General features: G+C 27.1%; 1 protein-coding gene across 2 annotated transcripts in view; it reads left to right on the plus strand.

Moving 5' to 3' along the window:
- The window catches only part of LOC128963941 (nuclear hormone receptor E75-like), a 28184-nt gene that overhangs the window by 5423 nt on the left and 7447 nt on the right, over positions 1-15314 (plus strand). The window contains exons 1-3 of one of the 2 annotated variants that reach the window (XM_054310489.1): positions 13087-13188; positions 13487-13575; positions 14888-15032. In XM_054310489.1, the coding sequence (XP_054166464.1) occupies positions 13101-13188; positions 13487-13575; positions 14888-15032 (322 nt within the window). In that variant the 5' untranslated portion in view covers positions 13087-13100. Of the gene's footprint in view, positions 1-13086; positions 13189-13486; positions 13576-14887; positions 15033-15314 lie in introns of those variants that run through there. The other variant, XM_054310488.1, reaches the window with a different exon arrangement.

The raw sequence follows: 15314 nt of genomic DNA on the forward strand, positions 1-15314 counted from the left end.
ATTCATTGAGTTAATGTTAAATATAATATATTTTTTATACTTTAAGACATATTACCAGTAAATGATTTTTTTAAGGCTTGAAAAATGTTGGCTTTTGTGCAATCACTGGATGTATAGCACAGACAACACATTTGTTCTCATTTCTGAAGTCACTTCACTACTAACTCATTAAACATTTACTCTAATTATATATAATTTATATCTATATATTAAATAAAACTATTTAAAAATTAATAATTAAATAAATATATCTATAATAGTGGCCAAAAAATTGTTGGATATTTTTCTTTATAATAAAAATCCAAATCTCTAAGGATATAATGTTTTTGTAATGTTTTTACAATCAAATTATTATCTCTATGGTTACGCCAATGCTTTTCAATGAGTTTTATGAATGCAATGCAAGTGTCGACTCATTTGATATCAGACTTAGGTGTCGGTCGTTGTCCTAATAGATGACATCTAAACCATCAATAAATTTATATGTCTTTTATTGCTTATAACTTATACTCTGCTTATTTATAGTATTTGTTTTACAAACATATATAAATCCAATTACATATACATATTACATACGATTACATATATATCAATATATTAGTATATTTATTGAAAATTATAAAATAAATTAAAGGTATAAAATGTAACATTTTTTAGTTTATTCAGAATCCGCTAAAAACTTATAGATATTATAGACATATAAATCATAAAACTAGTGCTTTATGTCTGAAAATATTTTTTAAAAAGAAATGAAGTGTTAGGCTTAAGAATAGTTATTTTTCGGGTAAAAACTATGAAAGGCTTCAAACATAAGGGTCACAAAAGGAGGACAAGTAGTCATACATTGATTGTGTGCGCGCATGGAGTCTATCTTTCATTCACTCACTAACACCACTTGTAGTCTGTGTTTTGGTATAGCATTTAAAAACATAATATTTTTAAAAATACATATATATTATATAATACTGGTTTATGTAGTATATTGTGAGTTGCGCTCAATATTCAGGCGAAGTTCATAATCTACTATTGAATAGATGTGTAACACAGGCATACATAGGCATACATTGACAACACTGTGTGTGTGTGAGAGAGTGGATGTATATACTGTATGAGTCGGTGTGTGTATGTGTTTATCGCTGGCAATCGTTGGCAAAGGGTTTGTGGGTCAGCGCCGAACCGGTCAACGACCTGTTCCTCTATCTGTACGCTTGCGTCGACTGTCGACTCAAACACTACTATAACAACACAACAACTGAGACCTCAATTCACAGGCAAAGGGAAAGTTCTGGAGTAGACTTGACTTATAAAACTACTTTCATTTCATACAACAAACATATATAATATATACAGATATACACATAATATACAGTACATGTATATTGTGAAGCATTCAATTTAATTATTGCTTTTTAAATTCAATTTATTATTATTATTATCAAAAATACAGAGTTGTGAACTCATTTCATAAAATTATGCATTTCATAGCTTTAATTCATTCATCAATACATTTTATTATTGCTTATAAATACATATACTGTAAATTACAATAAATAAAATATCAATTATTTAGTACTGTATTATTTTAAGCTATACTAATAATATTATCTAATTAAATTGTAGCTAGCTTATATTTAAATTGATATATAATTATTTCTATTTAATTATTAATATTACATATTAAACCACTATTTTTTAATTTTACATTTCCAATAAATATTTTTATAATAAAATTTATATCAAATATTAAAAATAGTCATATTATATAATAGTGTACAATATATATCATATTTTAAAATTTGAGTTAATATTTTTTTGGAGTCAATGTACATTTGAGTTTATTGCAACATTGTGCAACTTATTAAACAAGGTAAAATTGTTAAGTGGTTGATGATATGTCAAAATAAAACATTAACAGTCAGTGTGTGTGTATGTGAAAGAGAGAGAGAGAGAGAGAGAGAGAGAGAGAGAGAGAGAGAGAGAGAGAGAGAGAGAGAGAGATAGAAGTTGTTTGAATGTTATGTTGAAGTGAAAGTAAAAGAAAGCAAAAGCGAGTCATTGATAGCAAGTATTTTGTTGACTCAAAAACAACTTTCACTGAATAGTTTGGCCTAAAGGGAAAGCAATGGTAAATAAGTAGTCATTGGGATCATTATCAGGCCAGTCGTTCAATGAACTGTTACCTCTACTTTACAATAACTGGTTTTCGTAGCGCAAAAACAACATAACATAATATTGTATAATATTTATTATTAAATGTGTTAGTGTTTTAGTGTTACGATTCATTTGCACTCATTGGCTGGCATTTTGGATGTTTGTTGCAAAACAACAATAATATATATATATATCTATGAAATAACATTTTACATGATTTCACTTTTGGTTTTTATTTTTTGGTTTTTTACTTTCACTTGTATTTAATAAAGCAATAAACTAAATACTATTTTTTAAATATATATTTTATATATACACATATTTAATAGATAAATAAACTTTTATTTTAAATGAATTGAAAAAAATCTGTTATAAAAACCTTTTCAGTAAAGTTGAAGGCATTCCACTATTTTGTTGATTACTTGAAGATTATATAATTGTTACGAAAGTTTCATAATTAATAAATAATTATGAATTGATTTCCAAATTATTTATTTGAAATTATATTTATACATTTTTGAAATTTTAGAAAAGTGATTAATAATTAAGTTTATTAAATTTATTTAAGTAATTTAAAATAATGTAATAACAAAATATTATATCAATTAAGAAATACTGCTACTTATATACTATATATATATATATATATATATATATATATATATATAATATGAGATAATATTATAATATTTAAGACAATTATTTAATTTTGTATTTTATAAATAGATTCAGAATTTGTAAAAATTATGTTTAAAATATTATTAATATTATATAATAATCATTATAAATATCTCTTTAAAATAATATTATTGCTGTTTAGTTAATTTTTTTAAAAAGATCATTAAATCAGTATTTTTATGATTTTTTTTTTAAATATTTAGAAAAATTATTATTAAAACATTTTGTAAATAATTATCAGTTGTTATAATTAGTTTAGAAAAACTATATTTAATTTTTTTACTTACATTTTAAAAACATAATTAGTAATCTTAATTAATTATAATGTTCTGTTATACATTTCACATTGCATTTATTTAACATTGAAAAAAATTATTCAATATTTTAATAATTTTTAATTATATATTTATTAAAATTTATATTAATAAACAAACACTTATTAAATTTTAAATAGAAATTATTAACTTTTTATGAAAATATAATTAAAAGATTATATAAATAAATAAATTTTTAAGAATAGAACAAAGTATTAAATTAATTAGAAATTAAGCAAAAAATTATAATTAAAATCATTAGATGGAGTGATTGTCGTCTAAATATATTCAATATAACAGTGAAAGCAATGAAATTTATAGTAATGTTTGTTTTGTTGCCTAACTTAGGTGTAGTGCAGACAAGTGTTATTCGAGTGTTTGATTGTATTACCATATAATGATTGATAACTTGGATTACTATTTATTTGAATAATTATTATCAGTGTTTGAACATAAAAACGCATGATCTCTATTAAACAAATATTGATGGTAATAGACAAATAGGCCAATAGACCCTGGACAATTTGGCAAACATTTCACTCAATTTATCTATATTTTTGATAATTTTTAATGTTGCACTTTTTCTAGTAATTTACAAATACTGTATATGCTATTTAAATAATTATAAATTTTGTAGCAATAATTAGCAAATAAATATTAATTTTATTAATTTATTGTTATTAGTCTAAAATTGTTGCAAATAAATTATATGCAATAAATATTTATTTTAAGGTATGTTATATTTTACTTAGAATAATGTTAACAAATTGAACGTTTAGTATATTTATACTAATTAATATTGTACATTAATTTATATTTTTGAGATTATTTAATATTTTATAGAAAACAATGAAAAAATTTAGCTGAACATTTAAAACTTGTGTCTTATATCGTATCTTTTAGATATCATTATTTATTTTTGTTGACATAAATTGAGCTAATTTTGAGACATTTTATGCATTAGGAAAAGTGGTTTTATTTGTGTTGTCTGTATGTATGTATGTATGTGTATGTATGTGTGTGTCAAAGTAATAATTATATAAGTTATTATCTAAAATCACTTCCTACTGACTATTGATCAATCAATTTGTGTTCTCAATTTACTCGCTATAAACTCACGTAAATTATTATTATTATCATTATTATTAGCCTCAAATCACTGACATATCTTATTATAACTTAATTTGATTATTAAATGATACTTTTAATTAATTCTATTTTATATTTTGACAAAAAATTATTTACATTGAAACATTTAATAATAAATGTTATAAATTAATTAAAATAATAGAATATATAACTTTTAATTAATATTTATTTTTGAATATTAAAAAAAAAAAAATATCAATAAAAAATAAATTTTACTAAAATGAAGTACAAATAAGCAAATAGTGAACAATACAGCACTGGTTTCAACCGGAGTGTTGTTATCTTAATTGCTATATATTTTATTTACTGTAAGATCATTGACAAAACTTATAAATAAAGTATATTAAACATATAATATTGACACATTTGTTTGTATATATATATATATATATACAGTATATATAATAAATCTCTCTTTTGTATGTATACATATATGTGTATGTGTTGTATACTTAATAAATATCCTTTAGGGTCAATGTATTAAACAGTAGTTAAACTCATCTTTAGCTGAAAAACATCATCTCATGTCATATCATTGCATTTTTAACGGCTATTGTATTATCAAACAAAAATCAAACACTTAATTTACAAAAGAGGAAAAATGATTTTTAATCAGTCATTAACATAATGTTTAGTATAAATAAATTGACAATTATTTACAATTAATACATTATTTTCCAACCCATTACTAAAGTATTGAGAATAAGATTATAAATTATAATTTATAATATTTATTGTGTTAACAAAAGTGTTGAAAAAGATAATTCATCGAAATTAAGAGTTGCAGAGTAGAGATGGCGCTCATTGGACTCATTTGTGGTGATATTACAAGAGATTGAATGCTATAGTTATTGAACGCCAAAAGGTTAACAAACGCTTGAGCTGTTAGTGTTGGTGTTTGTATCGTATAAACAGTAATATACTATATATACTGTAATATAAGTGTGTGTGTGAGGCACCAGTAGCTCATAGAGGACAGAATAGTGAGCGCAATAGATGTAATGGCTTGATATTTTGCTGGCTGACTGTCCTTGAACCCAGTCATGTGAACTGCAGATGAACTGCAAATATGTTCACCAGAATAGCCATCAATGTCAGGGCCGTCCCTTTCATGTCGATGGATGGCAATCAAGTGGCGCTTCCATTGCATAACAATTCATAGCCCATTACACCATATTTATTACTATCTTTAAACTAAACTTCAAGTCTCTCCTCTCTCTCTCTCTCTCTCTCTCTCTCTCTCTCTCTCTCTCTCTCTCTCTCTCTCTCTCTCTCTCTCTCTCTTCTCTCTCTTTTTTCTTTCTCTGCAAATAAATTTAAAACACATTTCTTTTCTTAAAACTCTTATACTTGCAATCCATATATCATTTCCATACACTTTAGTCACTCTATTATATAAATCTGTTTCACACAAAAGGTTTATATAAGTAATAATTGGCTCAAATATGTTGGTTGTTGTGATTTATGTGGACATTGAGCTAGAAATTTGGTTTCGGTATCACCAGCTGTGCTACACTTTTGTGACACTTTCTTCTAACTGATCCTAAAGACATACAATCCTCTCTCTATTTCAATGTCATAGGCTATAACTGTAGATAATATGGTTTATATATATTTTATATTCAAATTTATGACTTTATGGAAAAATTTTTGAAATTTATAGTTTTAATACAATGAAATAAAACGTTGAAAATGAAAAATAACATATTAGACATAAAATTTGAGAAATTATTAATATTATAAAATTTAAAATAAATATGCCACTAAATTATTAGTTAATTAACATATATATATTAATATATATTAAAATCCAATTGAAACCAATTGATTCCTAGTTTTGTTTTGTTTTGTTGGTCGATAACCGATAAATAAGTCAATAATACTGTAGAAAAAGTGATAACATTTTTCTCCAGTTCATACCATTTATTAATAAATGATAATAAATAGTATGTGAAAACAAAAATTACTATTACACGAGAAATATCTTTTATTTGAAATTTGAAAGAAATGCCAATAAAGATTATATTTGCAATTAAAGTTTGTTTATATAATTTTCTGATAACTTTTAGCATTAATCTTTGGAGACACTTATACTGTATAAGTATAATTACAGTTTATATATACTATATATTAATATATTTTATTGTACATTTATATTTTTACATTTATCATTTATCTATTAAATTGTGTTATTTGTTTAATATAATAATAATAATTTTTATATCATATAAATAAAAATAAATAAATATATATACAGTATATATATATAAATATGCTATTATGTAATTCATATGAATTTATTCATTTAATATAAGTTGAATGATTTGTCACATCTATGCAATTTAATAATAGTTTTATATTTAATACTATATATCACAGTAATATCATATTGAATTACTAATAATAGTAAATGTTAATATGGGTACTGTATATACTATATAGTATAACATGGACTTGTGGTTGTGTTATAGCATAATATACTTAAATTTAGACCCAATTGATTGAATGCATTAATTTATCACAATTTTTGAGACGCTCTGTAATGTTTGGAGCGATGTTTGGTTTATTGCACTCAACCAGAGTTCACACACACTTTACTTTGTCAATGCATTACTACTACACATACTATTGTAAGATTGTTGCCATTAAAAGCCATAATAATGATAATAATAATATCTAAAGCATTATATGGTATGGTATGGCTGACAAACTTAAATTGCTATTATATTATACAAATAAACAAATTGATGCTTAATTGATTTTTATAACAATATCATCTCATATATATATTTCTATTAATATACAATTTCCTCCCTTAAAAATTGCTTAATAATAATAAAATGACTTTTACTAATCATTGCACTCTAACTTAATTATTATAATATAATAACTTTACTATCCAATAATGATTTTGATTTTTTTGTAAAATAAAAATTTTCACTTTTTGCATTATTGATAGATAAATTGTGTGGTATAATACAGTAGTGTAATACTGTACTAAAAATACAAACACATGTAGTTTATTAGTTCACTAAAAGGCTTTATGTATAAGTATTTGTATGACAATAATTACCACAGATTGCAATCTATGATATACGATATATTACCGTAGGTTTTAAAACATAAGCACACAAATTGATGAATCTTACCAATAATATCAATAAAAAATATAATATTTAAACTTAAATATGTAATGTATATATATAAAAAATAATATAATTTTGCATTAAAATAATAATAGTTTATTATTTGAAATATTATATTTATAAATTATGATATTATTAATATTTAAAATTATTATTGTAAATTTTAACTAAAATTTGTCTAATATTTGGAGTGATTGGCTTATATGATGAACCGCACGTTTGACATTAATATGATTGTCGGTATATGTAAATGAATGATAGTCTTTGTATGGGACAGTCGGTTTGGGGCTAACTTTCACTTATATATATATATTAGGCTTCGAGTTATAAATTGTTTGGACATTTCTCGAAACATATGTGTTGGTTGTCTTCCTGGTTCAAAATGGTTCACCAAAATTGCCAATTAAGTCAAGTGAGAGCCCATTTGTGTGTTAGAGACCCAATGAATTGCTTGTGCTTAAGACAACATTTTTTTCACTACCAAAATACAAACAGTTGCTTATATTTGTATACAATTATATGTATGTATGTATCTATGTATGTATGGGTTTGTCTTGAAAGGAGAACCACTACCGGCACAACAACCCAACGACTCAGTGTTATTGAACGCAAACTGCTTTTTCTCTCATCTCTCTCAAGTGTAGGACATTCAACCCAAGAGGTGAATCTCCGGCTATGAGTGCAAAACATTATAAACACAAACCCAATACAAACCCCTTTTGCGTGAAAACATCTTAACCTTGAGACTCATACTAGGATTGAGGACACGGGAGGCTTAAGTGAGGGCTATTGTGACAATCAAATTACATAGAAAACTGCAATCATTTTTTAAAATTTAACCCATGTATTTTATTTTTTAAAATAAATTTTTAATTAAATCACATTTAAGTTAATTTTTAAAATATACTTTTTTACTACACTTTTAATTTGTTTAATTTTATCTAAACACAATCATTATATAATTTTTAATTTGTTAAAAATATTAAAATTGCATTAAATATATATTATATATTATACTAAAAGTTTATTACATTTAAGCAATATTTTCTTATTTATCTCTTATATATATTTAACTCTTAAATTATATAAAACAGACATTATTTCCCCTAAAAAACTACCACAAAACAGATGTTTACTCTCGTGTTTATTAAATGTTTATTTTTTGGCAAAAAAACATAAAGGATTCGGACCTTAATATCAATATTGTTGATGAAAAAGGAAAGGAAAGTATTGATTGAATTTAAAAGAAATTTGAGTGAATGGACCTGAAAAGGGACGGCCGATAATATACTATATGATAGAGAAAGAGAGAGTTTTCTCGTAAACTCAAAATTTATTTCAATATTTTGTTGTGAAGAAAGAAAGAAAGAAAGAAAGAGAGAGAGAGAGAGAGAGAGAGAGATAAAGAGAGAGCGAGAGAGAGAGATGGGATGAAATGAGATTTGATGGGATGGTTAGGCTGTAAGGCAATGACACGATCGGCATTTCAAATAGATTTCCGGACGTTTCATCTTCCTTACCCATTGAACCATAAGGTCAGTGCCCCTCATATACTCCCCTATCAGACCCTATCCTATGAGTTATCAAAGTATATACAAACTTCTCAAACACTGTCTTAGATTGAAAAACTTGCTTCAGTTTGTTGTGTGTTTAGTGGCCGACAAAGTTCACTGGCCCTACATTGCCAGCTCAGGTATATTGTCTTAGAGGTTGTTCACCAACACAACACTCATGACACTGCCCTTGAAATCAACATTAAGTTACTTAACATTTTTCACTATTACTTAATACCAAAATTGATTACCAGATATACAGTGTTTTCTTATATTTTTTATGCTCACAAATATTTTTAAAATTTATTTCACTCTCAAATGTATTTATTTCAACAAAACAAAAATATATTTAAATATATTTAATACAATTGTAAATAATAAAAAATAATTATAATAATTAATTAAATTAAAGTTAACTATTTTAAGATAACTTCCTAACAAAAACAACTCAGTTATTGTTGTCATAAAATATCACTTTACTCAATGACAATACACTTCTCTGTCATTGAAGATCACTGTTTTCAATGATTTGCGAGACATATGGAGACATACCTTAGTCGAGATGTCATTTGGAAATAGTTGTTAAAAACATGTATTGATATATAGATAGGTTTTCCCGACAAATACGTTAAAGTAAATATGTTGACCACTAATACCATGAAATAAATACGTGTAAAGTCAAAGATTGAGAGACATGTCAGATGAAAATAAACGCAAAAAACAAGTCTAACAATAAAAATTGAGAGTATTTTTGCTTAAGTAAAGTCTTGTCATTTATGTGTGGTGTGGTGTGTGAGGTATAATGGGGTGCAGCTGTTATTTTTTTAGCACAAATAATAGCCAGTGGCCACACTTTCACGTTTTATTATTGACTATACAACCTATTCTCTACCTTTCCTTCCTTTTTTATATTACAATAGTTATGTCCCCTTAAAAGCTCATTGAAAAGTGAAATTATTTTTTATAAAAAGGTTAAGATTGAGAGAGAGAGAGAGAGAGAGAGAGAGAGAGAGAGAGAGAGAGAGAGAGAGAGAGTTGTAAACACTTACTCTTTTATTACCTGCAATTCATTTATCAATATATTTTATATTGTAGTGATTCACTAATTTTACTAACAATTTCACTGGAAATGTGTTTTAAAAATAGTAACTTTTAAGACAAACTTTTTTTGTTTTGTTTTGTTTGGTACCCTAAATATAAGTGTAAATACAATAAAAAAATTCAGTATTTGGCTCTCACTTTCAATGGGTTTCTGAAATTTTTCAAATATATTTTAAAAACAGTTTAAAACCGCTATATGTCTAGAATTTTGATTAATACTTTTTAAAAATATTTCTTTCTTTAAAAAAACCTATTAATAATCAATTGAAAAATAGTTTTTTTGAATAAAAAATGAATTAAGTTTATGAAAAAGCATTCAAAACGGTACACACAATGTAAACAATATATGCGCCAAACTTATTGAGAGATGAGAGTGAAATTTGCTTTCAATATATTGTATATCAATATAAATATATTATTGAATAGTAAGACTATTTGATGTATATTTGCTTCCGTACTCTCCCATAACAGTCCCAACAAAAATGCATTTTTAGTCGATTTTTGACGGAATTACTGCTTCAGACACAACATAACAATCCTATTGATTTCACCCAAACTTTCTCCTCTTTTTATTCATATTTACAGTTAAATTCCTGTATCGGTTTGTGTTGTACGCGTGCAGCACGTGTTGGCCACCAGTGCTGTCAATAAGTATATTGAGGGGAAAGTGTGTATGTATTGGATGCTATTGCCAGCTGTCAGACTCTCACTCTTATTATAGATTGTGGCAAACAATGTGCTGTTTTCCGGGTTTGTCAATAAAATATAGCAAAATATATACAAAAAAAAWATATATATATGTCTTGAGTCACTCATTTAGATTATTCACCCGTTTTTTGTTGGCCATTCATTTGGCCATTCATTGGTCACTTTAGTGGTTCAACTGGTTTTTGTTTATCTCTGTCTGAATGTATTTTTTGCAGTCATTTGAATAATAGCCAACAAACTCAATGCCTCTATTCACTCAATAATATATAGGTATATACTGTATATAATTTATATGTATATATCTAACAACAACTTTATCTAACACAAGCTTTTTTAAAACTCATGTCATTGTAATTGTGTTACAGATATAGCAATGTTTTTGTGAATATGTTTTTTGGGGTTTTCGTACTTTCAGATGCATTGTTTAGTCTCAATCGTTCATTGAATCGTTGGGGTTAACTAACAGTGCATTTACCTAACACACACACACACACACACACACACATACATACATATACTGAATGTTTGCACAATCCTCTATTGCCGGTGCCATAACCAGCTGCCAACTCTTGTAATCGACTCTTTGGCTCACTTATTGGTCGTATATATACTTTAAAATTTGTATAATATCTTAAGTATCTATATATATATTTATGAAAATAACATATACTCCACGTCTTTAACAACCAGAAGCTAACAATTCAATATATATAAAGGCGTTTCACACGATTTGCTTTCTTTACATATGTATAATACACAGTCAATAATACATACATAACAATCCCATAATACCCGGACAATACACTTATACATGTGTCCACTCTCTGGACATATATCTCACTTTCTTTTTGGTTCAGACTTGGCTTTACATAACACACTATTATTGACTGTAAAATAACATTTCAATTTCAATTGTTATTGTACTTTAAAAATAAGAGAGAAAGTATTGTCACCTAATGTTAACTTATTTTTGGTTAAATTTATTGCTAACAACTTGTATTTTACACGTCAACTGAAATAATATATCAAAATAAATTACTTTTAAAAAGGGATACATACATACTGTACATAAAACTAACAAGAGTTAGGATTAACAAAAAATTGTGGGTTATTGTAACAAAAATGTTTGTCACATATATTTTTAGGTATTTTCTAGTATTCAATTCTCAATAGTATTGATTGAGACAGTAGGCTAACTAACGCACGTAAGTATACAATAATATTTAAATATTCAATTAGCAATAAATATATTAAATACATAGTATTAATCTTATGTTTGCCTAAACTGTCAATCGATTAATTTATTGGTATTTAGTATTAAGTAATTCTTCATAAAAACAGTTTGTCTACAATTATTAATAAAAATGTTTCGTCAAGAATATCAAATAAATGTATTCATAAAGTATATATGATATATATATTATGAAAATATTTGAGATGAATGAGAGTGTATAGAGAAGTATAAGTGTTGTTGTTGTTGTTGATGTCTATGCAGTCAATAACCTTTAAACTTWTGGCAAACTTTAGTTCAAACTTTCGCTTACATATAATAAACATTTAGTGGTTGTCGACGACAACGACCGACACTGCAATTGAAGCGGTAATAGCTTGGGCTCAGAGAGAGAGAGAGAGAGAGAGAGAGAGAGAGAGAGAGAGAGAGAGAGAGAGAGAGAGAGAGAGAGAGAGCGAGAGAGAGAGAGAGAGAGAGAGAGCTAGAGAGAGACAAAGAGCCCATGAACTTAGCAGTCAGTGCTTTGGCAAATACATATAGATATGCTGTATATACTGTATGTTTATATGTGTATATATGATATGTAAGTGTTGTTATGTTTGGCATAAACGCCACCCAAAGCCGGCTCTGATTCGATGGTACGGCGCTGTCGTTAGGATGACGCCCTCCGAGCTCTGGTCTCATAACAGGCCTGTCGGACCACTTTCGCTGTTATTTGCAACCTTGAAACTGATTAAACGCATCCAAACATTTCAAACAAATTCATACCAGTGCTCCAAACTTGTGAGGCTAGACCTAACACATTCAGTTGCTCTGATCCATCAGTTTACTATACCAATAGTTTTTAAGTATTTGAATGTATAAATGTGTGGTGAAAAGTTTTAGACCAAACATTTTCTAAACTAACTTTTTATTTCATATAAAATATTATATTTGTTTTAAAATAATTATTATATTATGAATTCATTGATGAATTCTATTGTGAATTATAAAATATATTAATTTGAAATATTCTGTGAAATTTGTGTGATTTTCATGTTATATTGATTACATAAACTTGATATTCACAATGATTTTAAGCGAAAAAGATTTAAAAGTTTTGAGTTCATTACCTCAAAGTGATATCGATAGCGACAGAAAGGATGACTTGAAAATTGGTAAGAAATTTGACTAAAAAACATTTAATTGCATTTGATTTTGTGGTCAAATGGCTAATCATATCAATCTTTTCATACTTTGGGTCTATCCTTAATACATGTCATTATATTAGGGATTAAATAATAGTTTTGTTTGATAATCAATTGTTTTAATGATTGTCTCTCAAAGACATTGATTACAACCAAATATTTTACTGACAGTTTGCGAACTAATGTTTACATCAAATAATTTAACTAAAAAAATAGTTGTCATTATTTTAATTTTTTAAATTAATTTTATATTTAATTTTAATTACAGAATTTGATGGGACAACAGTCCTATGCCGAGTATGTGGTGACAAAGCGAGTGGTTTTCATTATGGTGTTCACTCATGTGAGGGCTGTAAGGTATGTAACTTTGGACATATATTTAATCTTTTTTTAAAAAATTGCCTCAAAAATACTGGACATTTGTTTTTATTTTATAATTGTAATACAATTTTTAAACTAATTATTGCAAATACTGGACGTTTAACAACCCTAACTATCATTGATTCACATATTGCCCTTGAAATGCCTTTAGTTCAATGACCTTATATTTACACCCAAATTGCATAATACCTGCGCACTGGCTACCAGTGCCAACCATTAAAATATATCTTACACTACTAGTATATAGCGAGTGCATCGCTCCCTCACCCATATATAGATATACCTGTACTTTAAACACAAACATATATACATATATCTATATATATGGGATATACATAAGAGTTCATTAGCCTTACTGTGCAAATGGTGTGTTGTATGTGTAGTATAGTTGTTCCCCCCTATCCTATCCTATCATATATAATATGCACACAACTCGAAATACATTTTCCAATATTATATATAATATAAAACTACTACATCCTAATCGTTTAGCCTTTCCTTATAGCACACAAAGGCATAGTAGTAGAGTCCCTAACCCCTACCAAGGACTGCACCGGCTGTTTACTTAACCAAATGTTCACTTGTTCTCATAGACCCTATGCTCCTGAATACCGGTCCCTCAATTGGTCCTCAATTTCTTTCCGCTATATATTTTTCTAACTTTTATATACATATATATCAAACTTTTCCCTCTTTTGGAGTCCTCTTAAAGGCATTTATTACTACTTCTTTTAGTTTGTATTGCTTTAAGACCCAAACAATCTCCTAACCTAACTATACGTACAGTACATCAGCCCATTCCCCACATCCCATATCCTTTGAAAAGGACACCCTTTGCTTGACACCAAAGAAGTGGGGTTTTCTCAATGCATATAAACTCCACTATAATCGGTGCATATATTGTGTATGTAATATATAATTCACCGAAAGTGGTCTTACAGTCGACAATAACACGATTTTCAAGTTCAGGGTTAACAGCACTCGCACTTAGATATAACCAACTTTGCATGTCTTTGTGTAGTTCAACGAACTCCCTGTGCTAGCCTTGAACTCAACTCTTTGGACGACAAACTTAGTGAACAAAACAGCAAAAATATATATCGATATAATAAATAAAGCGATTAAATGTATTTAATGTTTAAAAACATTGATTAATATAAAAATTTACACCAATTATACCCAAATGATTGCACTGACACTTGAAATACAGTACTTAACACTAAACATATCATCCCTTAAAATATATATAAGATTAACATTAATATGAATGTCTTGTTTGCATTTATAGGGTTTCTTTAGACGGAGTATTCAACAAAAGATACAATACAGGCCGTGTACCAAAAACCAACAGTGCTCTATACTCAGAATCAATAGAAATAGATGCCAATACTGTCGGCTCAAAAAATGTATTGCCGTCGGCATGTCTAGAGATGGTAAGTCAACGACAAAAAAATCCAACTGTCCATTCAATGAACATCAGTAGTAGTGTAGTAGTAGTACATTACATGTATTATATAAAAATACTTTTTTAGAAAGTAGGCATTTGGTGCACATATACTTTATTTTGGTTGGTATGTCAGTCAATGTGTGTCACCACATGTCTCAACACTGCTATTATAGCATAACATTGCATAAGTGATAGCACAAGCAGATCATCGAAGTGTGCGTTGGTTGCGATGGATGTGTGCGTAGGCTGTGCTGATGCTTACGGTGTT

This window comes from Oppia nitens, unplaced genomic scaffold (assembly GCF_028296485.1).
Source record: "Oppia nitens isolate AA-2021 unplaced genomic scaffold, nextdenovo-longstitch-racon4-pilon3 scaffold8_pilon_pilon_pilon, whole genome shotgun sequence".
Lineage (NCBI taxonomy): Eukaryota > Metazoa > Arthropoda > Arachnida > Sarcoptiformes > Oppiidae > Oppia > Oppia nitens.